The sequence below is a fragment of the Anomaloglossus baeobatrachus genome, chromosome 6, assembly GCF_048569485.1.
Source record: "Anomaloglossus baeobatrachus isolate aAnoBae1 chromosome 6, aAnoBae1.hap1, whole genome shotgun sequence".
Lineage (NCBI taxonomy): Eukaryota > Metazoa > Chordata > Amphibia > Anura > Aromobatidae > Anomaloglossus > Anomaloglossus baeobatrachus.
In genome coordinates, this window is record NC_134358.1 from 205,201,498 (window position 1) to 205,227,277 (window position 25,780).

The following is a 25,780-nucleotide window of genomic DNA, read 5'->3' on the forward strand; positions in this document are numbered from 1 at the left end:
AGACATGGCTATAATAGCACTGTTATGCTGATTAAATTAATAACTTTTGTGAAGAAATCCACTTTGTTGTTCTTGTTTAATAAGGTTTTCTTCTGAGATTTCAGTGTACAAGGGCGGGATTGCATAGGGTCCACTCTTCCTGCCCCCGGTCTTTCACCTGCCTCCGGTGTTTGAATGACCGATCACTGATTTTTCAGTGACCTGCTTCCTGATTGAAATTTTGCAGCATCATTGACATTGGCGTGGTCGGCACATGCGCAGTTTTTCGCTGCTGGTATTCAATAAAATGCGGCTGGAGGCAGCACATGCGCAGATTGAGCTCTCAGCTCAATGAAAACATCATTGTTACATCATGTGAGCACTGCAGCCGGTTGGCGTTCGCTGATTGACCGCTGCTCATTAATATCCCACCATCAGAGGAGACCTCTGCACTGATAAAGTATTAAAGGCTGCAGCTAATCAGCCATTTCTGATTAACTACAGCGCTCATGTGACAATAATATCATGTGAACACCAGCTGGCGCGGAGCCAGTGCATAGGTTAGGTTCAAGCTTTTGTCATTTTAATCAGAGAACTAATATAAGTAAGGTTTGTCCAAGTAGTGGATGGCCCTTTTAAAAATAACCATAAAAAAAGTAAAAAAAAAAACAAAACAAAAACCCCACAGTACTCAGTCTTTTACACGGTGACACAACGCTGGGCCACTATTCTTTGTTTATATGCGCTCAAGTGTCGTACCTTAACCCCTTAAGGACGAAGCCAGTTTTGTACTTAATGCCCAGGCCATTTTTTGCAATTCTGACCAGTGTCCCTTTATGAGGTTATAACTCTGGAACGCTTCAACGGATCCCCGTGATTCTGAGATTGTTTTTTCGTGACATATTGTACTTCATGACAGTTATAAATTTAGAACAATATTTTTTGCTTTTATTTGTAAAAAAATCGGAAATTTGATGAAAATTTTTAAAATTTTGCAATTTTCAAACTTTTAATTTTATGCCCATAAACCAGAGAGTTATGTCACACAAAATAGTTAATAACATTTCCCACTTGTCTACTTTACATCAGCGCAATTTCTGAAACAACATTTTTTGTGGTTAGAAAGTTAGAAGGGTTCAAAGTTCATCAGCAATTTCACATTTTTTCAACAAAATTCACAAAACCATTTTTTTAGCGACCACATCACATTGAAGTGACTTTGAGAGACCTAGGTGACAAAAAATACCCTAAAGTGACACCATTCTAAAAACTGCACCCCTCAAGGTACTCAAAACCACATCCAAGAAGTTTATTAACCCTTCAGGTGCTACACAGGAACTTAAGCAATGTGGAATGAAAAAAAGCAAAAAATAAAATGTTACCTAAAATGTTGCTCTACCCCAAATTTATTCACTTTTAGAAGAAATAACACAACAAAATGGACCCCAAAACTTGTTACCCACTTTCTTATGAACGCGTTAATACCCCACATGTGGTCAGAAACCTCTGTTTGGACAAATGGGAGGGCTTGGAACGAAAGTAGCAATATTTGAATTTTGGAAAGCAAATTTGGTTGAAATAGATTGCGAGCACCATGTTGCATTTAGATGTCCGCTAAGGTACCTAAACAGCAGAAACCCCTCACAAGTGATACCATTTTGGAAACTAGACCCCTTAAGGCTCCTATCTAGGGGTATAGTGAGCATTTTGGACCCACAGGTACTTCACAGATTTTGATAACGTTACATTGTCATATTGAAAATTTTCATTTTTTTCACAAAAATGTTGATTTAGCATCAAATTTCTCACTTTTTCAAGAGGCAACAACAAAACATGGATCCCACAGGTTGTTATCCAATTTCTTGTGAGAGCAGGGATACCCCACATGTGGCCAAAAACCTCTGTTTGGATAAATGGGAGGGCTTGGAATGGAAGGAGCACCATTTGAATTTTGGAAAAGTTGAAATAAATTGCGCACACCATGTCACATTAGCAGGGCTCCTCGGGTGCCTATACAGCAGAAACCCCCACAAGTGACCCCATTTTGAAAACTGGACCCCTCAAGGATTTTTTTCAGGAGTATAGTAAGCATTTTGATTCCACAGGTACTTCACAAAAATGTTGCTGTAGCAACAAATTTCTCACTGTTAGGCTATGTGGCCATGATCCAGCGACACGTCGTCTAGTACACAGTGTCAGCCTTCCTGCAGAGATGTGAGTGTTGTCCACGGGAGAACGCAGCTGCCCATGCCCACGATTTGGGTTCAGGCTGCTGTGGACTTTAGTTCTATTCTACGTGCAGAGAACACTCTCGTCTCCGCAGCATAAATTGACATGCTGAGGCTCGGGAAGCCGCGCCACAGGTCAGTGTATGCTGCGGAGAAAAGAAACACATTGGGCATGGGATTTCTAAAAATCCTTCCACTGTGCTTCTACTGCACAATGCAGCGTTATGGACGCAGGAAAAACACTCTGCACCCAAAACGCTGCAAACCCTGATTGTGGGCACACAGCCTAAAATGCTACAATGGATGAATGGATAGATGACAAACATATATAACATCCCACCCCCCTGCATATTCTAAGCTGGCGCCCTTCAGTGACTTTCATGTGGCACTAAAGGGTGCCTAGCCTTGTATTTAGCCCAAAAAGAAAAAAAAATAATTAAAATAAATGACGTGGGGTCCCCCCTATTTTTGATAGCCAGCTAGGGTAAAGCAGACAGCTGTAGCCTGCAAACCACAGCTGACAGCTTCACCTTGGCTGGTGATCAATTTGGAGGGCTCCCCAAGCTGTTTTTTTTTACATTTTTTATAATAAATAAAAAACAAACAAACGTGGGGTCCCCCCAAATTAGAGCACCAGCCAAGGTGAAGCTGACAGCTGGGGTCTGGTATTCTCAGGGTGGGAAGAGTCATGGTTATTGGACTCTTCCCAGCCTGAAAATAGCAGGCCGCAGCCGCCCCAGAAGTGGCGCATCCATTAGATGCGCCAATCCTGGCGCTTCGCCCCAGCTCATCCCGCGCCCTGGTGCGGTGGCAGACGGGGTAATAAATGGGGGTTGATACCAGATGTGTAATGTCACCTGGCATCAAGCCCAGCAATTAGTGATGTCACGGCGTCTATTTGATACCAGACATAACTAATTGACAGTAATACAAAAAAAAATTGACAACAAAAAAAATTTTATTTGAAAAAACACTCCCCAACCATCCCTCTTTGACCAATTTATTGAAAAGAAAAAAAAAAATCTCCTGTAAGCCATTTTGGAAGTCCCACGATCTTCTAGAATATGGGGGGCACGTTCAGGGAACGTATCCCCCATTTTCTAAGAGTGCAGACCTTCCATTTGAGGAGAGTGGGTGCAAAGAATCTGCACCCACCCTCCCCGGGTCACAGCTGCAGACTCCGTGCAGCAGCAGCAGCCAGCGTCTGAGTCACAGACACAGGAGCTGTCAGCCGCGCTCTGCACATGTGACCGGCACTGCTGTGAAGGAGCCGGAGGAGGGGGCCGCGGGGGATCAGCGCTCCCACAGGTACGGGGGACACCGGGGAACACCAGGGTGGGAGTAGGGGGTGACCTGGCAGGGCCTGGGGAGCAGTATTCTGTCGCATGTGTGATGGCACATGCGACAGAATTCAAAGGAACTGGGGAAATGCGGGCGGTGCGCTGCTGTGCGCGCCGCCATTTTGGATTTTCGGGGGGGGTTGGGGGTTGGGGGTCGGCACTTCGGCGACCCCGGGGGACCGGAGGGGACCGGGGGAGCAGATTTATCTCCCAGCTGACATGTTTGATCATGCCAGATGGGAGATAAATCATTGTTTACCGGCGCTGTGATTTACTATTACATGATCATCGGTATACGGTGTATACCGGTGATCATGTGAGCGGGGACCGGAAAAACCGGCCCGAATCATGATCTCCAGGGTCTCAGCTACCCCCGGTAGCTGAAACCCCGGAGATTTTCTGACGCGGGGGGGCGCTATTTACCTTTTTCTGACCGCCGTTTATAGACGGCGGATCAGAATAAGGACCTGATTCTGCCGCCGTTTATCTCCGTAAGGCGGTCGTAATGGGGTTAAACTAAGATCGGCAGTACCACTGAGGACTTAACTTTTTCACCCAGTGATCCAGCGCTAAGTACCGTCTTTTTTTTTTTTTTTAATTAAGTCAACAAATGTTTGTTGTTTTTTATAATGTTTATACATTGGCTAATCACTTTATGTTCACAGCATTAAATTAAATATGATTCTAGCAAAGATTTTTTTTTTTTTTTATAGCCAAAAGGTCATTGCACTCGCTGCAGCCGTGTTTGATGCACTTTTTTTTTTGCCATAGTTTGGTTTTGGCGACTTGGTAACTTTTGAATGCAGCATTTGATCAAAAACAGAGATGTAAAAATACATTTCTGGCTTTGGCAAGAAAACCTAAAACAGACTTGGTGAACCCTCCAAGAGGGCATAGCATGGAATGAGCAGTGTAATTGGTATATTTTTTTATTATTTTATTAACTGTTGGTTTGAAAAAAGCTTGTTAGCTGAAACATTGCACGGATGATTATAGGGAATCTGTCAGCAGGTTTTTGCTCCCTCATCTAACAGCATGATGTAGTCAAAGAGGCCCTGAATCTAATGATGTATCACTGTATCACTTAGTTTACTGGGTGCAGCCTTTCTGATATAATCAAAGAGATTTTATTTTTTGCATGTCACAGAGCCCCTACAGCTGCCCCCGTGCACACCAGGCTTTGTGTACATTTACATAGATAGTAGCTGCTAATCACAGAGGAGGCAGAGTTAAGGTACCGTCACACATAACGAGATCGCTAGCGAGATCGCAGCTGAGTCACTGTTTCTGTGACGCAGTAGCGATCCCGTTAGCGATCTTGTTATGTGTGACACCTACCAGCGATCAGGCCCCTGCTGTGAGATCGCTAGTTGTTGCAGAATGGTCCAGGCCATTTTCTTCAAAGGCGATGTCTTGCAGCATGCTGGCTTCATATTACATAGCAAAACCCTGCTGACAGATTCCCTTTTTAAGTAGGTCTCATCACTTCTTAGAATGCTGCCTCTTTTTTTTTTTTTTACATGAAACATGAGAGACCCACGGATCAAGTTTCTAGTTTGTTTTTTTTCGTGTATGTATTAATATGTTACAAATTACAATATATTTTTTTTTTTTTTTTTGTGCAGCTGGTGGGGATTTAACTGTATCGCTGTCAGACTGTAGCTTGGCCACTCTGGAAGGAATCCAGTTACAGCTCGCTGCCAACTTGGTTGGGCAAAATGTGCAGATCTCTGGACTAGATGCCTCGGGCATTAACAACATAACACTACAGGTAGCCATAATTGTCATGTATCTGTTAACCCTAGAACGCGCAAGCAATTCAATCTACCATAGAAAACAAATGACCTAGCAGGCCTGCGAGGCCCCAGGTATGCGTTCTAGGGTTAATGGAAGAAGTTGCAATGCTTTGTTCCAAATGACAGTGGGCTGATATATATTTTTTCTTTTTTAGATTGACCCCAGTATTTTACAACAAACACTACAACATGGCAGCATCATACCCCAGCCACTTACTGGTGACCCGACTGCAGTGCAAGCCAGCAGCAGTCTACAGACCAGCGACAATGCCGTACCAGCTAATGTTGTACTTCAGCCTATTGCTAGCTTGTCTCTTCAACCTACCACCACATCATCATCCAACCTGACTATTGCCCCCATCACTGAGCAGGAATCTGTGCTGACTACTAGCTCTGCAAGTAAGTGTCTGTATCATCATCAACATATTGACATTTTCTTGACATTTAAAAAAAAAAAAAGGATTTGATGATGTAGCTATTACAGCCACCTGGTTTTACCAATATCTTAAAGACCGCTGCTCTGGAATTCATATTTGTCACTATACCAAAAAATGTACCAAGACCTGTGGACTGGTGCGATAAGAACAGATAGGAGTGGCACTGTTGGGTGTCAGCGCTGTAGCTGGCATTCTTTATTTTACTAGTATCGAGCAACACTAGACCACAACATCTAAGCGAGTGATTAATATTGTCCTGAAGAGGTTTCCTAGGGTGTTTTTGAAGATTAAGCCAGGACATGTAATGTAGTGTTCTACCTGGACACCTCTAGGTAATGACAATAAGCCATTAGAAGCCGCATGTCACAATCTTCCTCCATGTCCCAGACTAGTTTACCAAACCTTGATTTGCATGCTACATCATTTTGTTCATTTTAGCCAATTACTTTTGAGGTGTCGATTTTTTTATTTTGTAAAGTTAAGAAAAGTATGTGCATCATGATTGGTCAACTAAAGTTCCCAAGGGGCCATGTGATAGATTATGGCGTTTGTGGAGAACCAAACTGGTAGTTTGAACTTCTGTTCAATATTAATATATTATTAGTAATCCTGATTAATATTATTATTGTACATATTCGCTTTATTTCTTGATATTTATCAGGGTAAGTATGCTGTCTAGGTACTGCTGCTAATGTTACAATCGGGCTTATTGTAACATGTATTCTTATCAGTTGCAGATAATCAATATCATACAGTTTACTGCTTTTTATAGAAGGTCATAGATTATGCCACTCCTGTTATTTAGCCTTGTTTACAATATGCATAAATGTACCTTGATTGCTTGTGATCCTTAAGCTGGTGTCACACACAGCGACAACGATAACGACGTCGCTGCTACGTCACCATTTTCTGTGACGTTGCAGCGACGTCCCGTCGCTGTCGCTGTGTGTGACATCCAGCAACGACCTGGCCCCTGCTGTGACGTCGCCGGTCGTTGCTGAATGTCCAGCTTCATTTTTTGGTCGTCACTCTCCCGCTGTGACACGTGACACACACATCGCTGTGTGTGACAGCGAGAGAGCGACGAAATGAAGCGAGCAGGGAGCAGGAGCCGGCATCTGGCAGCTGCGGTAAGCTGTAACCAGCGTAAACATCGGGTAACCAAGGGAAGACCTTTCCCTGGTTACCCGATATTTACCTTCGTTACCAGCCTCCGCCCTTGCTGCCAGTGCCGGCTCATGCTCTGTGCACATGTGGCTGCAGTACACATCGGGTAATTAACCCGATGTATACTGTAGCTAGGAGAGCAAGGAGCCAGCGCTAAGTAGTGTACGCGGCTCCCTGCTCTCTGCACTGTGACATGTAGCTGCAGTACACATCGGGTTAATTAACCCGATGTGTACTGTACCTAGGAGAGCAAGGAGCCAGCGCTAAGCGCGGCTCCCTGCTCTCTGCACTGTGACATGTAGCTGCAGCACACATCGGGTTAATTAACCCGATGTGTACTGTACCTAGGAGAGCAAGGAGCCAGCGCTAAGCGCAGCTCCCTGCTCTCTGCACATGTAGCACAGCGACGTTATGATCTCTGCTTCTGCTGTGTTTGACAGCTAAGCAGCGATCATAACAGCGACTTACAAGGTCGCTGTTACGTCACCGAAAATGGTGACGTAACAGCGACGTCGTTGTCGCTGTTGCTTAGTGTGAACCCAGCTTTACTATGGATCTCACCAGTGGTCTCCATTTGTCTCACCATCTTTGTTTCAATCACAAGCCGGTCTCTGTCTTTTGTTTCTATCACATTCCAACTTTTTCTTTCTCCTCCTATCACTCTGTCTCGCTCCCATCTTCCTGTCTCCTTTAACTTGTATTCCGTCTGCCTTCCTCTTAGTTCTCCAATGTCGCTTACGCAACAGACCTACACATAATGGTCAGGTCTACACATCTAAATCACAATGCTCTTGGCGCTCTACTACTGCATTTCATTTGATTTCCAGCCCCTTGACTGTCCCGGTCTGATGGCCAGATGTGACCCATGAGCCCTCGTTTGCCAATGTCTGGTAAACGTGATCATTCTCATTTCAGAAAAGAATTTGTTTGACAAAACTTTGCTGTTTTATAAAAGAGTATGATATATATTTTTTTTCTAGGTCTACAATTCTACTATTTTTATTTGCTGTGGTAGTAATAGGGGTAATATTGTTTTGTCAATTGCTGTGGTAATAATAGGTGTAATATTTTTTGGCCAGAAATTGAATTGCATGCAGGCTCGGACTGGCCCACAGGGAGACAATTGAATCCCTTGGTGGGCCCTTTTGCAGAGTCTAATCCTTGATTTACCAAATTACCCAATTATATAATTTTATATAATTATTATTATATAGAAGCATAGGGGAATTTGTGAATGAGGGTAAAGGCCACTTTACACACGACATCGCTAACGAGATGTCGTTGGGGTCACGGAATTCGTGACACACATCCGGCACCGTTAGCGACGTCGTTGCGTGTGAAACGCACGAACGACCGTTAACTATCAAAATTACTTACCTAATCGTTGATCGTTGACGCGTCGTTCCTTTTCCGATTATCGTTGCTGTTGCAGGACGCAGGTTGTTCGTCGTTCCTGCGACAGCACACATCGCTACGTGTGACCCCGCAGGAACGAGGAACATCACCTCACCTGTGGCCGCCGGCAATGAGGAAGGAAGAAGGTGGGCAGGATGTTCAGCGCCGGTGTGATGCTGAACGAACCGACCCCTAGAAAGGAGGCGGTTCGCCGGCCACAGTGATGTTGCTAGGCAGGTAAGTATGTGTGACGGGTGTAAGCGATGTTGTGCGCCACGGGCAGCGATTTTGCCCATCACGCACAACCGCCAGGGGCAGGTACGCTTGCTAGCGATATTGATAGCGATATCACTGCGTGTAAAGCCCGCTTAATACAATATAATATTTGCATTTAACTGAACAATTGGCCCCCAGAGTCCATATTAAAGGTGGGCCCCTGACAGCCCAGTCCGACACTACTCGCATGTATATACATGTGTTTAAATGACGGTATCTTTAGTAGAAGAGCTGGAAACCTATTTGAGAAAGATCATTCTAACGTCACTTTACCCTAGTTTATTACTTACTGATTTCTTTCTCTAAATGAGGAGAGAAGAAACTGCACTTTTTCAATTTCTCCTTCCAAAGTAATTAACTAATAGTTTGACAAAACTTATAATTATTCCCTTTTATTCTTACTTATGGAAGGACACACTATTACATACTTTCTGAAACAATCTTGTAATTAAGAACTTATTTTTACCGCCATTGTATTTGTCACAATTCCCAGCCATGCCGTCGGATCAGAACGCTCAGCTGTTTTTTCATGACCGCTTTCTACATCCCTGAGGTGTCATAGTCTTTCTGATGATATCATAATCTGTTTAGCTAAGAAATGGATCAGAAAGAATCCCCCCGTCCTGATTTTTCAGCTCAGTCAGCCATCTCTTTATAAACCTGCAGCATGAAACTCTATAGAAATGACTTTTTTTTCTACTTTGCAGTCAAGAAGCCTTGAGAAGTTAATGAAAATGCACAATTGCCCAGAAAATCTATGCAATCCCCTGTGGAGTAATTTCTATGCAGTGTTTCTATTGACTATGTTTCTGCATGCAGATGTGATATTGACGTAGCAAAATCTGAATTTATGTATCCTATAAATGTATGTCATTATGGGAATAGATTTTACTAAATGTTTTCTTCCTTTGCAGCTGGACAGGACCTTTCCCAGGTCATGACGTCTCAAGGCCTAGTGTCCTCTTCTAATGGACAACATGAGATCACGCTGACAATTAATAATACCAGTTTAAGCCAAGTCTTGGCACACGCAACCGGCACCACTCCTACCACATCATCGGGTTCCCCACAGGAGATCACTCTCACTATATCTGGTTAGTTTAAGATTTCCATTTGTTCCTTTCCTCCTTTTTCTGTATTATGAGCTTGGTGAATACTCTCTAAGCTCGGCATTGTCGTAAAGGCAATGTAAAGGTCAGGAATGCATTTTTACTCAGTGGTTGGTGAATTTTCAGTCATCAGCCGTTCTGGCCAATTTGGGAGATTTACCTAAGATACTTAAAAATCATCAGAATAGAATATGGATTTAATGTAGCTGCTAAAGGGCAAATTACTTCATGAAACAAACTAATGGCATTCATGAATGCTGCCACTGCAGGTTACCAAGTTTCGCTTGCCTCTGGCCAGAAACACTGCTGCTCAGTCTTCCAAAGTCTTTGAACAGGAACAGTGAGAGAAGGTATTGCTCTTTTTATTTTCCTGTGCTGCCTTCCCCAGCGCTCCTGTCACCGAAGACTGAAGGTGAAGACAGGTTGTACTGAACAAGACTTCCTAACCTTCTACTAATGAGGCCTCATCAGTTTATAATGTTGGTTATACACTAAGAGGGAGATCAAGATCTTCTACATTAGACAGTTACCTGATGGCTTCTTTCCTATTCTCACTGCTAATAATTCATGTAATCATTCAATCTTTGCTGCAATAGAAGCAAACCCTCAAGAATGATTTCTTCCAGGTTTCAGTAAAAGTTTGTCACTAGTGAATCCGCATAATTTCTCTCTGTATGGGGAGGAATTTGCTGTTAGTCGTTCTACTGTATATACTTATTTTTATAAAAGGCAGATGAAGGAAAGGGTTAAACAACACCATGCTATCGCAAAGGTAGAATCCAGTCCAAAAACTTGTTAGTGATTTTATATGTCTACATGTTTCAGAGATTAGTCTCCTTCTTCAGGACAAAAATCACATTCTACCTTTTCCAGTGTTGTTTAAAGAGGCTTAAATATATAAAGTAAGGACAGTGCTATACTGGCACTAGGATGCTGAATGTAAGAATACCATTTGTTCAGAGATTGGATTTATTTCAGAAATTTGTGCAGTGCAGTGCATGAAGGTGACCGGAGCTGCAGAAGACACCGCCGCTCCTGTCAGCTCCACACAGCAACTGAGGTGAGTAGCGCGATCAGCTGAGCTGTCACTGAGGTTAATCGCGGCCACCGGGTGACCTCAGTGACATCTCAGCTGTTTGCGCTACTCACCTCAGTTGCTGCGTGGAGGTGACAGGAGCGGCGGTGTCTTCTGCAGCTCCGGTCACCTTCATGCAGCAGAGCTGGAAGCGACGCTGGACCATCCTGGATTACGCCGGACATGGAGGGCTTTTTGGGGCTTATTAAATTGGTGAACCAGGGAATTTGTTAGTGCTTTTTATTTCTAATAAAGGATTTTTTTCTGGTGTGTGTGTTTATTTACTGTAACCTACAGATTAATTATGGAAGGTATCTCGGGGAGACGCCTGACATGATTAATCTAGGATTTAGTGGCAGCTATGGGCTGCCATTAACTCCTTATTACCCCGATTTGCCAACGCACCAGGGCAAATCGGGAAGAGCCTGGTACAGTCCCAGAACTGTTACATCTAATGTATGCGGCAATTCTGGGCGGCTGCTGACTGATATTGTTAGGCTGGGGGGCTCCCCATAACGTGGAGCTCCCCATCCTGAGAATACCAGCCTTCAGCCGTATGGCTTTATCTGGCTGGTGTTAAAATTGGGGGGACCGCACGCCGTTTTTTTAAATTATTTAATTATTTATTTCACTGCACAGTATAGACCCGCCCACCGGCTGCTGTGATTGGGTGCAGTGAGACACCTGTCACTCAGCGTGGGGACGTGTCTCACTGCAACCAATCATAGGCGCCTGTGGGCGGGGAATGCAGGGAATACGAGATTGTTTAATGAGCGGCCGGCTTTTTCAAAATGGTAAAAGCCGCCGGAGCAGTGTGAATGCCGTGCAGCGCCGGGGATCGAGGAACGGTGAGTATGAGAGAGGAGGGAAAAATGACCGACAGACTGTGAGAGAGGGACAGAGATAGTGACGGACCGACAGAGAGAGAATAGAGACCAAGAGATAGAGACCGACTGACAGAGAATAGAGATTGACAGACATTGTGAGACATCACTCGTTTCCAGTGTTTTAGGAAACATGCGAGAAATGTATTTAGAAAATCGGATGTCACTAGGATGGTGTGAGTGCCGTCCCGTGACATCCGATTATTTACACGCTCCCATAGACTTGCATTGGAGAGACTCGCAGTAGAAACTCGCAAATAAGCAGCATGCTGCGATTTTTTTTCTCAGTCCGATTTGGACTGAGAAAAAAATTGCAAATGCGAGCTGAATCATTGACTAACATGTGTCCGATTCCAATGCGAGATTTTCTCGCATTGCTCTACTGCGAGAAACTCGCAAGTGAGAAGCAGCCCTAAGGGGTTGTCTCACATTCATAAATGAGTAAAGTTGCAAAGTGCTTGTGAAAACAATCAACTCTGCACTTTATTACAAATCCTCTCTTAGAGGACAAAGAGATCTTCAACTTTATAGTGGACAATAAGGTTACTGGCCACCCAGCAGTCCCAGTGTGGCCGGTCACCTAGGCATGAAGAGCATGGCTCTATGCTTTACAGCTTTTTTTTTTTAGCTGCTTTTAAAACAATTGCCAGGAATCTGTCATTACCGGAAGACAAGTTCACAGCACAGACCGAGGCTACTCTTTTCCTAGGTTCACTCTTAAAAGGCTAAATTAAAAACCTGAACATACATACGTGCACTTTACTGTTGTTTTCTGCCATACAGTAATAATATTAAAAATGTCCTGTGAAAAGTAAGTGACCAAAAACTGTTGAAAAACGTTGGTTATCCAATGCAGTAATGCGCACTGCCTGCCCCTATAAATGACATGCCCATATGTGATGCACATGAGGTTCTGTGTTTAGTCTACTGTTTATTAGATGCTGCCAGGTTTTGGTGATCTAGCAGTCTTTTCTGATTTTTTTTTTGTTTTAAAATGTATGTTTTTTTATATTTGGAACGATAATCCGAAATTGATCTATTGTTTAAGTCAAGTTTTTGTGTTAAATGTAATTTGTTTTTTTGGGGGATATTTTTGTTTTGTTTGTTACATGACACGCAAGAGACATTGGGGCATACATATCACAGGAGACATTGGGGCATACACATCACAGGAGACATTGGGGCATACACATCACTGGAGACATTGGGGCATACATATCACAGGAGACATTGGGGCATACACATCACAGGAGACGTTGGGGCATACACATCACAGGAGACGTTGGGGCATACACATCACAGGAGACGTTTGGGCATATACATAACAGGGGACCCGGGGGCATACACATCACAGGGGACGCTGGGGCATACATATAACAGGGGATGCTGAGGCATACACATCACAGTAGACGCTGGGGTGCATAAATTACAGAAGATACTGGGAGTACACATCAGAGTAGAGACTGGAGCATATACATCACAGGAGGGGCGTATATATCACAGAAGATGCTGGGGTATATACATCACAGGATAGGCTGGGGCACAGACAGCACTAGGTGGCGGCACGGAGAGTACTAAGGGGGCACAGATAGGACTGGGGGAAGCATAGACATCACCAGGAAGGCACATACTGCACCAGGGTGGAGTGCATGGACAATAATAGTGAGCACACAACACTGAGGGGTTGGCACACAGCACTGGGGGTGGCACACAGCACTGGGGGGTACAGCGCACTGGGGAGCACGGACAGCATAAGGGGGGCACGGAGAGGATTAGGTGATACAGACAGCACTTACCGTGGCATAGGCAGCATGGACAGCACTGGGGGGCACGAACAGTACTGATGGAGCATAGACAACACCGGGGGGCACAGACAGCAGTGGGCGGTACATACAGTACTAGGGGGGTACATACCGTACTAGGGGGTAAACACAGTACTAAAGGGTACATAGCACTGGACAGGGGGTCAACGATGGGTTGCGGACTCACAGTACTGGGGGGAAAGGAGTCACACAGCACAGGTCCGAGAGGCAGGTACAGCAGGGAGGCCGGTAGATCTGCTGCATCTCTTCTGTGACAGAAGCGCAGTGCGCTGCTTACCCTGCCCACAAGGTAAGCACTAAGCACGCTAGCTGAGGCCAAGAATGAGCCTACAATGTACAGGCTGCAGTCAGGTCACGGATGGAGCACGTACATTCTAGCATCTTCAGTAGTGAGTCTGTTACAATGTATGGGCTGCAATCAGGATCTGGAAGGAGCCCGTACATTCTAGCATCTATCCACAGACCAGGGTGCGTACGGTTCCTCGCATCACGCAGTGGAATTTAAAGGGCTGGCAGCTGGCAAAAGCGCGGCTGCTGCCCGAGCATTGTGGTTCCCGGGAATGTGCCCAGGGGCTGCAGAAAAAGTCATCACAGGCTGCAAACGGCCCACGGTCCAGAGATTTCCCATCCCTGGTGTATAGGGATGTTATTTGTCATTGTCATCCTGCCTCTGATGATATGGATCCTGCTGAAAACTCTTTCCGAAAGAACAGCAAGTAGAAGTCTAAAAAAAAAACCAACTGGCCAATGTGAAATTGCAAGATTTACTCAGTTTGCTTTTTTAATAAAGATTGTGATGTGAAAAAAGAAAAACCTTTCCAAATCTAAAAGTACATGTAACATGAAAGCCTGATCTAAAGGGAACCTGTCAGGTCCCTTATGCTCTTTGACCCAGCAGCATACACATGTGTATGCCAAAAGCACTGTATAAAACTATTTACTAAAATAATTTTTCAAAAAAGCATTTATAAAGTGCACTGTTCCTATGCCTTTGATTAGTTGAAGGGGTGTTGTTTCCCCAGACTTCTCAGCCCTCTTTCCATGTTATCATGCCCCTGTTGGCGTAATAACATGGTGTCTAAGAGGCGGCATCACTGCAGCTCCTGGAAATCTTGCGCATACGCGTTGCTCATTTCGGCAGCATCAGTGCACCTTTAAAGCCAGGTGTACTCTTTCCGACTTCAGAGAGGTGCACTGCACACGATTGGAAGTGCAGAAGCTTCCGATCATGCACAGTGTGCCGCTCTAAAGCAAGTACGAGTATTCGCGCCTTCTGTGGCACACTGACGCTGCCAAAATGAGCTGTGCGCATGCACAAGATTTCCAGGAACTGCGGTTACGCCCACAGAAGCATGATAACATGGAAAGAGGGCCGACCAGTCTGAGGAAACAATGCCCCTTTGACTAGTCAAGGTCCTAATTAGCATAGGAACAGCGCAGTTTATAAATGCTTATTTTAAACATTCATTTTAGTAAATAGCATTATACGTACAGGGCTGGTTTAGGCAGGAAATATTGGCATACACATATCAATGCTATTGGGTTGGAGGGCATAGGGGACCTGACATGTTCTTTTTAAACAATAGGTAATTTTCTGTTGTTGGTATAGTAGACCTGTATTCTATATGTTCAGAGACATCTTCCGTTTGCTATTAAAACCAGGTTTTGTAAACCTCTGATTTTCTCTATTTTGTTCTTGTAGGACAAGATATAATGCAGCTGGGCCCTCCAGGAGGCAATGAACTGAATGGAAACATAAGACTGAATACACCTGCAATTACCAGCCAGACTCCAGAAACCTCTCTATCATTAAGCAATGATCACATTTTATCACAGACCACTACACTAACCACTACTTCAGGTAGCGCAAAGTGTTTAACCCTTTTTATTACTTATTTGAGGTATAGTAGTGTTTAACTTGCCATCTCCGCAACAACCTACAGCAGTGAGTACACGTACTTTACCATTGATTTGCACTTAATTTGGAGGCATAATTTCACACACCGTGCCCATAAGGCCGCCCCACCTAGTCAAAAGTGCTGGAAAATTTGTCTATAAACAAATTTAAAAAACGTGATTCATGGCATGTACGGCATGTTTTTGGTACAAATTGAGCCAAAACTCTACATGTTTCACTTAGTATATTTCTGAAGTGTCTTCTATTGATTTAAGTTCCTGCCTACTACTCAATAACTGCTTCCAAACACAAGAGCAACCACATTTTCTCGAGGTTTTTTGTAAAAGAAATCAGAAAATAACGTACTGTATAAATCCAGTTTGTGCATTTTGTGTTTTTTTTTTTTTTTTTTTTTTTTTTTAAATGTCGTTTTTTTATATTTAAGAAATGAAAATCACACCGGCCACTAGGCCGAAAATTAAACGCCTACTGTCTTTTTTTCTTCACATGGACAATAGTAACAATAGGCAAACTCAGTCCCATTTGTCTAAGCATAATCATTATCTGCCGTGCTATAGTCTGGGCAAAGGTCATTTTTAAAGTAGGGGGGAGAAGGTGAACTGTGATATCACTTGTTGAGAATAGTGGATGCGGTGTTAGCCACTCTATGTAGATGTGTTACTTTTCATTGTAAATATGTCTGTGATGATTAAAAATCTTGCAATTTTCACACTGGTTACTAAGCCTAATATTAGATGCACACTTCCTGTCTAGGACAGAAGACTTTTCAGCAGTCTCTATCATCACAGACGTTACTTGAGAATAGTCCATTTGTATGGTGCCTGATGTACAGACCACATCTTCTTGAATACCAGACAGCTGGGGACAGCTTTGGAAAGATTTTGTGTGAGCAGAAATTGCTGTCAGACATGATGTTCTTCATGGTGAAAAAAATTCTAAGTGCCTGACTAAACAAGGGTTTGGTCTCATGTTGTGGGCTGCCGGGTGTCCAAAAGACAGCAACATGTTCTAATTACAACTACTAGATCAGTGAGGGTCCAATTACTGGGAAGGCCATAAATCTGCAGAGCACATGGGAATTGTGTATCTGTTTGCATGGGTCAGTGGTTATGTATGCGGTTTACTCTCTATGGTATTGCGAGAGGTGGCGGGGTATAGCGGTTTGGAGATCTAGCAATTATCAGCCATCCTATGGGTACCTATACTGAATACCCTTTTACAGTGAATCTGTCAGCAGGTTTTTGCTATATAAACTGAATCGAGCATACTGTAAGGGTTAAGAGATAAAGTTCAAGCATACCTGTGTTGTCACAGACTAATCTTTTGTTTATTTACTATGTATGTTTTAGCAGCCAGTCCCTTATCATTGCTGTGGCTAGCTTGCTTGTCCCTTGTTGTATCTCATGGCCCCTCCAGTGATTGACACCTCACAGACAATGCACAATCTCTATAGAGAGTCTGGTGTGGGTGGGACAGTTCTCCCTGCTCAGCTGATAATGTCAGAACAGCTGCACCCAGTAATCTAAGTTAAATATGGTTAGTTTCAGACTCTCTTTGCCTACAACATGCTGCTCTCAGCTGACGTAGCAAAAGTCTGCTGACTCTCTAATAGATTTTGCTGGTAAGTGTCAATTACTGCTGCAAAATCGAGAAGCCATTAACAATCCAATTAAAGTGTGTCACAAAAAAAAGCTTAAAAACCACTACCATTATGTCCACATTCAGGCAGTGTCTCAATCTTGCGCTATTTGTAGCCCTACTGTTATATATCTCTAGGTATTTTATCAGTTTAATTTTCTTTTTTTTTTTTTTTATCTGATTAGAATTGACCACATCGACAGGCAGTCTTCCTTGCACCACATCCATTGCTCAAACCCCCGTATCTGCACAAAATCTGGTTATGTCATCTGGAGTAGGAGGAGACGGGAGTGTAACCCTGACGCTGGCAGACACCGAGAGCATGCTGACCGGGGGGCTTGATGCTGTGACGCTTAACATCACTTCTCAGGTATGGGCTCATTTAATTATTCTCCACTACAATTACAATCATACAATTGTATCTTCCATATATCTATACTGCTGACACGCTATACAGGACCATTATGCTGAATGTTGTGGTGATGAACATCGTAGGTTGGTCAACTCTATGGAAGCTATTAAGGTTGGGGTGATATAAAACATTAGTAAAAGGAGGAGGATGGGAACATGAGAAATGATGACACAGTGGTGGACATTATCAAAAGCCACCTCCTTTCATTTTATTGAGGATTTAAGTCTTTAAATGTTATTGTGTATGGGAGGAACAGATACATTAGTAAGAGGAGGACAGAAACTGAAAGATGTGCCTGAATGATGAGGGACACTTTGCGGTTGTTAACGCCTTACGTTTATTGGTGTATGTGATGAGCACACATATTATTAAGGGGAGGACAAGTACGTTATAAGGTGGAGAAAATGTATTATATATCACTGAAGAACACGAAGATTTAGATATAATGACCTTGAAAGGAGGATAGATTGGCCAACAACTAATTGTGTGGGATCAAACATAATGTTCACATTGTCAGGATCTATGTGCATCTATTTACATGATGGCAAATACATTTTACAAATGAATGCAGGAAAAAAAAAAAAAGCGTAATTTCTCAACTGCTATCTTCAACTGCACCATAGTAGTGCTCCATACTAAAAATAATACCTGGATGCCTGTGGCTCCTAAAATTCAAGATTGAGGAGCCAAATTTAAATACATAAATAATGTTATAGTAAGAAAGGCAGTGAAGTGTCCTCCATCTCTCTATGCCTCCTGATTTCTTTATTTCTGTTTCTTACACTCAAACTTCAAAACTATTGATCATTCTGTAGGTATCTTCAATATATTACCTTCCTGTTTGATCACATAAATATAATTAATTGACTAATGGATTTAAAGGGTATGTCTTAAATTGTTTGTTAGTTAAACATGAAAATAATTAAGTTTGCAATTGACTTGCTTTTTCTATCTGCTATCATTCTCCTGCAATGAGAGCTTTTATCTTGCAGAGTGTACAGCTAGTTTCCATAAAGCCGAGTCTTCAAAGCAGAGCCTGTATGTATGTAAATATAATGATAATAGTGTACACTCAGAACAATCACTGACAGACCATTATGCGGGCATCACATGAGACTATCTATCTTGCGATGCATCGTCGGGGTCACGGTTTTCGTGACGCACATCCGGCATCGTTCACAACGTCGTCTCGTGTGACACCTCCGATCGATGCACAATTGGTCACAAATCGTGAGTCGTGTACACGTCGCTTATTTTTAAAAAATTGTTTATTTTTCATGGCGCCGGTTGTTCATCGTACCCGGGGTAGCACACGTCGCTCCGTGTGACACCCCGGGAACGATGAACACAGCTTACCTGCGTCCCGCGGCACCCGCCGGCTATGCGGAAGGAAGGAGGTGGGAGGGATGTTTACGTCCCGCTCTTCTCCACCCCTCCGCTTCTATTGGCCGGCGGCTGTGTGACGTCGCTGTGACGCCGAACGTCCCTCCCCCTTCAGGGAGAGGATGTTCGCCGCCCACAGCGAGGTCGCTCTGCAGGTAAGTATGTGTGACGGCGGTTTAACAACTTTGCGCGACACGGGCAGCGATTTGCCCGTGACGCACAAACGACGGGGGCGGGTACGATTGCTCGTGCGGTCACACGATAGATCGTACCGTGTGATGCCTGCATTAATGTGTAATAGCATAAAACTGCTTTACCAAAACTGTCGCTCAAGAAAGAGCCCCCGGGAAGTAATGAGACTGCAGAGCCTTAAGCTACTCAAGAGACAGCTTGCGAATACCCCTATAATCAGGCCTGTCCATCTAAACTAATCAACTCCTCCATTTCTTTTACCTTTCCCACTTTTTATTATTTTCCAACTAATCTTCCTTCTGCTTTTCTGGTCTTTTTGGGTTTGTATTCCATTTTCTTTAAATTTCCCTTTCAATCCCATAAGAGTTCAAATACAGAATTTATTATTCGATCCTGAACAATTTCTCTCTTGTTGATATTGTGCTCCTGATCTGCGATTTTGATAACCTTTTTATGCAAAACATATTTATCTTGTCACTACAGTTCCCAATCTGGAGCCTAGAGGAAAAAAAAGTAGTATGAAATGATACTAGGTGATCCCTTACCACTTCCATTTCTAACGTTGCCTGGGTTCTCTACCAGTCTTTGTACTACTTGATCGGTTTAAGCATGTGACCAATGCAGCCAACTATTGCAGCAGTCACATGACAATGGTGCTTCTTTACTCGAAAAAAATCACTGAACGAGGACCTATATGACTTCTGAATTTCACTTATTATAAGACCAATTGATTAATATAATTAAAATACTAATTACCAATCCACCGTGCTTTGTAGAAGTCTATCCCCCAATATTGTCTAGTATAGGGTTGCGAATCCGCAAGCTTATACTAGGCAGTATTGGATGTTAGTGGATAGACTTCTACTAAGCACGGTGGATTGGTGGATAATATTTTACTCGCCTATGAAAAGTCAGAAGACCAGCAGGAATATAAAAAAAAATTATCTTTTATATTTACTATACAAGACTTAGTACCAACATGTAATAGAGTACCAACCATTGCCATAGAGCTCAGTAATCCCTATAACTCAGTGGTATTGTTACAAGGTAGCGCAGACATGTCTATTCGAGCCCTTGTGTTGGAAGTCATCAGCTGCGTATTAGCTGTACTTTGGATGCAGCTTGTTTTTGCAGTTTGATTATAGAACAGTCACGTACTGGATTAAGTGGAAATGTATGCGCATATATACGGTACATATAATGTGTGCACATGACATGTGCATGTTTGTGCCTGCAGCGGAGTAAAGTGGTTGGGGCTTTAGTTAACCCCGTCTTAAACATCTACTGTAAAGCGCTCCATAATATTCTATGCTAGGCCAATATGTCTCATTTACTGGGCAGCGTTCTACCTAGCCGGTTTTGTACCTTGATATTATTGGTGTAAAAATAAAGTAATGAGAGAAATTATAGTAAAACATTGACTGAACATAAATTAATTGCTCAATATGGCCCTGAAAATAACAGTCGAGGGGAGATGTTAATTGGCACAGCTTGCAAGGATTCATTTCTACCAAGTAGTCTTAAGTGGAAACCAAGTCTCTGGGCTGCTGAAGACATTAGCGCTAATTCAAAGAGGCTTCTGGGTAAGGACACTTAATCAAGTTGTCATTTTGTCTCATATGTAGTAAATGCAATTTGAGGTTTGAGTAATACTATTGGTGCAGGAGTCTGACAAACAGCACCTGGTGCTCACCGCTTAGGTAAACAGCTAACCTGATCAGCCATGTTTTCTAAAAATACCACCCCGAAGGATGACTTGGAATGAGAGATCCTGCAGCGACTAATACTTACAGACCTTTATATATCAGGACAAATACATGGAAAATAAACTGAGCAATGTACTGCACCAGAAACGCCTAATAACAGTTTTTGGACTGAGATGCACAATATTAGGCTCTATCAAAACCCATCTGTCTTTAATCCTCGTATCACCAATCGACCACACTGACAGGGAATGCTTGGCTGCAAACCTGGAGCCGTAAATCTGATTATGTGGGGGCCACATCACAATCTCAGCAGGTGGAGAAAAGCTATTGTTCAAGTGTAAGAGTATTGAAGGCTGCAATGGATGGAACGATCTGGCAGAGCCGGCTATTCAAGTGGGTTAATTGGTAGAAGAAATGCCACAAAGATTTTACATTTGATGCTCTAGCTGCACAGAGCGTTCCAGTTCTTGGGACAGATTTATTAATATTGTCATGAGTTTAGACAGCGTAACACTAGATGATCTGGGCACAATTTGTGTGATGAATTGGAGCATCATTCCATCTTGCCAGACATTTTGGAGATTTGTTTTATCTTCCTTATGGCACCTGTTAGTTGGCAGCAATATATTGTACCAAATAGTAGTCCCTGCCATTATTAAAAATGACAAATTTTAAGACCTCTTAGCCTCTGTTCACACATTTCTTTAATTGCTTGTTTACTGTCCGGGCAGCATTGACCAATAGAGTTTCATTGATCCATACACACATCTATTTTCAAATTGGATCCATGTGTCAAATCTGTGAAAAGCAGAGCATTTGGGATCAGTTTTCTACAGGATCCAGTTAAAGTTATATAAGGAATAAAATCACTTCCCAAACACAAAATAATTGAAGCCATATTTTCAATTTATAAACAGATCTTTTTGAAAGATCCCCTACAGAAACTTGGAGTTCATTTTGCATGTTTGATTTCCATTTGTCTGCTCCTCTGATGGATCAGAATAATGGAGTGGTAAAGCTCCTTATCAATATAGCCTCAGCTGGTTCCAGTTAGTCTGGCATTTTGTAGGCTGGATACAGTTATTCATGTCTGTGCACAGATATTTTGGGGCTAAAGTCATATACGGGGTCTCCCCACGTACCCTCTATGCTCCTCCCACTACTCCACCAAAAATGTGTCATAGTATGGTCTATCAAGATGCATGGGCACATTCACAGAAGTGCATGCCATATAGACAGGAAGATGGGTATGTATTGTGGCACGTAGCCAGTAATTAATCCCTTAGTGTTCTCCTTTACTATGATGCCCCTTTCTTGACCCCATGGAGTATTATGTACTCACACATGACCCCAACACAGTATGATGCTTCAAGTCAATCCCCTCTCAGTATGTTGGCCCTCATAGTTACCAGACACACAGTATTATGGCCCCACAGAACCCTACACACAGTATGATGGCCACCTTTGCCACCTGACAGACAATATTATGGACCCCACAGACCAACCTTCCAATATAATATCTCCCACAGTATTTTGTTTCCAAATCCCCACACACCATATGATGTCCTCCCTAGTGATGAGCGATCACTACCAATCTCAGGTGTTCGGTACCCGCAACGAGCAGTCAGATGCTTGGATGGGCTCGACTCGTTCACCGAGTATAATGAAAGTCAGTGGGGAACTCAAGCATTTTTTCTGAAAGATCTGGGAAAATGCTGGAATTCTCCATTGACTTCCCAGTACATGAGTGAAGCGTGCCTCAGCATCCCACTGCTCGTTACGAGTAACAAGCACCTGAGCATCTAAGTGTTGGCTCATCACAAGTCCCAACAGCTCAGTTTCCACCAGGGAAATGCAAATACAGTTGAAATTAAAACTCAGGGGGGTTGTGCCATCCAGCACCATGCTTTTCCCAATCTACAAGCCCCATAGCTGCCGTGTGTTCTGTCGATAGTAGTACACCACTGCAGTTATGTCCACTTCTCAGTCTTACTGCTGTATTATTATGTATATAAATGTGAGGTTCTTGGCACACACAACATTTTTCTCAAATTGTATAAGACCATCTAAAAATGTCATGTTTATGTAAAACTATAGAAGCAATACAATTTGAAATCCCCTTATTCTTTGTTGACATTGCTTCCAGTCCTTCAGCTTTTGTGTTTCTCTGCTTTTCCATTGCAGTCACAGCAGCACTCGCCTGTGTTCATTTGTTTTTCTTTGTGCTGATTGACTTTCTTCTGTAGTAACCAGACTGACTACTGTAGCTCCAAGTCAATATTGATATGAGACCCATATCCCAAGACCTACAAAATAAAAAGGTCTATGTCTGCACCCTTTTAACTACATTGCATTTGCATTTAAGAGGTTTTGTTTTACTTTTAAGATGCAAACGATATAGCCTTCATAAAAGTCTTTTTGCTGCCGCCACGATCTGTCTCGGTGAGTTAAACTGTTCCCTCGGATAATTGCCGATGCATTATTGAAGCAAACGGAATAACCCTAATTACATTTACCTGCTTCTGGGTACTAATACTTGTCCTAATGTGCTTCCTGGGGCTGCTTTACATGCATATTCTATTTGTTGTTTGGGTAGAACAGAACATAACACCCACAACTGTAATCGCTTTCTGCCGCTCTGAACCACTCAGGGCTCAAATCTACATAAATGTCAACTGATTGAATTGTAAAAATCTCGAGGTTGCAATACCTAAGATGCTTGTTAAGTAAATTACTTAAAAGCCATATTTTACAATGTCTTCATGAAACTCCTTATGTAATGATTATAATATATTTAGATTTATTATAAGTTAGTGTTTAACATTTAAGATCTCTTTTCAGTTATAATATTCAGAGCTCTACATTGCAACACATGAGCCAAGGTTCTCGTTACCTACTTTCAAGCTCAGATATTAATTTTCTATTATATACTTAAGGGATTGTATAAGATTTAGATTTTGGGGGCTTTACCAGAAACTGTCCTGTTTGTGACCCTTATGCGATTCCAAGCAGTCACACAAGGTGGTGGTGCTGTCTAACTGCATCCAATTACAGACAAGGAGATTGCTGGTGGGTGGGGAAAGCAGTGCATATGCATGAGGTTAATGAGTGGCCCCAGAAGTAGTGTTACAGCCTCGCAGGAGACTGGTGAGTATAATGCGCCTGCTTTCTTCCTGTTTTCTTTTTTTCCTTTTTAAACTTAGTATAGGGATGGCTGGATCCGGATAGCTACCCGGAGTTCTCTGAGGTCTCCGAGCGCTGGGTCGTTGAACAGATACTTGGTATCCCGCGCGGATCCGTACTTTTACCATCACTTCTTTTTTTCTCTGCTAACTGGTTGAGTTTACAGTCATATTTTTAGAAAACAAGGTTGGAATATGTGTGAAACAACATGTGTTTTAACCAAATCACACTTTCTGCTTTGAGTTTACTAAAAGCTAAAATCTGCTTTGAGAGATCAAAGTCCATAGTGAAAGCCCAGAAAATATCACCATATGTGAACTCTAGGGTTATTACAACATGTGTCTTACATCTGATAGATTTTGGATTTGACTTCTGTATCTCTGCTAAATTATTATCAAGTTTGGTTAATTACTATTGAAATGATGACATATTTCTCTCTTAAATGTTAAGTGGCTTGTTAATACTGATAACTTACATTTATTATAGGCCAAAGTCTATCAGGATAGGGGTCATTTTAAGTATACTTATTTATCTTTATCAAAACATCGCTGCATAAATAAAACGTGCAAATGTGTATTTTATGTACAGTACAGACCAAAAGTTTGGACACACCTCATTCAAAGAGTTTTCTTTATTTTCAGGACTCTGAAAATTGTAGATTCACATTGAAGGCATCAAAACTATGAATTAACACATGTGGAATGAAATACTTAACAAAAACGTTGAAACAACTTAAAATATGTCTTATATTCTAGTTTTTTCAAAGTAGCCACCTTTTGCTTTGATTACTGATTTCCAAACTCTTCAAATTATCTCTCCAGGAATGGAGACAAACTCTAGTGCAGCGCCACCTATTCCAAACTCTTGGCATTCTTTTGATGAGCTTCAAGAGGTAGTCACCGGAAATGGTCTTCCAACAGTCTTGCAGGAGTTCCCAGAGATGCTTAGCACTTGTTGGTCATTTTGCGTTCACTCTGCGGTCCAGCTCACCCCAAACCATCTTGATTGGGTTCAGGTCTGGTGACTCTCCTTCTTAGTCAAATAGCCCTTTTACAGCCTGTAGGTGTGTTTGGGGTCCATGTCTTGTTAAAAAAATAAATGATGGTCCAACTAAACGCAAACAGGATGGAATAGCATGCCGCTGCAAGATGTTGTGGTAGCCATGCTGGTTCAGTATGCCTTCAATTTTGAATAAATCCCCAACAGTGTCACCAGCAAAGCACCCCCACACCATCACACCTCCTCCTCCATGCTTGACGGTGGGAACCAGGCATGTAGAGTCCATCCGTTCACATTTTCTGCGTCACACAAAGACACGGTGGTTGGATCCAAAGATCTCAAATTTGGACTCATCAGACCAAAGCACAGATTTCCACTGGTCTAATGTCCATTCCTTGTGTTCTTTAGCCCAAACAAGTCTCTTCTGCTTGTTGCCTGTCCTTAGCAGTGGTTTCCTAGCAGCTATTTTACCATGAAGGCCTGCTGCACAAAGTATTGTTCTAGAGATGTGTCTGCTGCTAGAACTCTGTGTGGCATTGACTTGGTCTCTAATCTGAGCTGCTGTTAACCTGCAATTTCTGAGGCTGGTGACTCAGATAAACTTATCCTCTGCAGCAGAGGTGACTCTTGGTCTTCCTTTCCTGGGGCGGTCCTCATGTGAGCCAGTTTCTTTGTAGCGTTTTATTATTTTTGCCACTGCACTTGGGGACACTTTCAAAGTTTTCCCAATTTTTTGGACTGACTGACCTTCATTTCTTAAAGTAATGATGGCCATTCGTTTTTCTTTACTTAGCTGCTTTTTTTCTTGCCATAATACAAATTCTAACAGCCTATTCAGTA

The 25,780-nt window shown here is 42.7% G+C and overlaps 1 protein-coding gene across 3 annotated transcripts in view; it reads left to right on the plus strand.

Moving 5' to 3' along the window:
• The window catches only part of ZNF236 (zinc finger protein 236), a 255,426-nt gene that overhangs the window by 194,144 nt on the left and 35,502 nt on the right, over positions 1 to 25,780 (plus strand). For all 3 annotated transcript variants that reach the window (XM_075314639.1, XM_075314636.1, XM_075314638.1), the window contains exons 24-28: positions 5,173 to 5,318; positions 5,499 to 5,742; positions 9,533 to 9,712; positions 15,212 to 15,370; positions 17,251 to 17,435. In XM_075314639.1, coding sequence (XP_075170754.1) covers positions 5,173 to 5,318; positions 5,499 to 5,742; positions 9,533 to 9,712; positions 15,212 to 15,370; positions 17,251 to 17,435 — 914 coding nt within the window. The remainder of the gene's footprint in view (positions 1 to 5,172; positions 5,319 to 5,498; positions 5,743 to 9,532; positions 9,713 to 15,211; positions 15,371 to 17,250; positions 17,436 to 25,780) is intronic.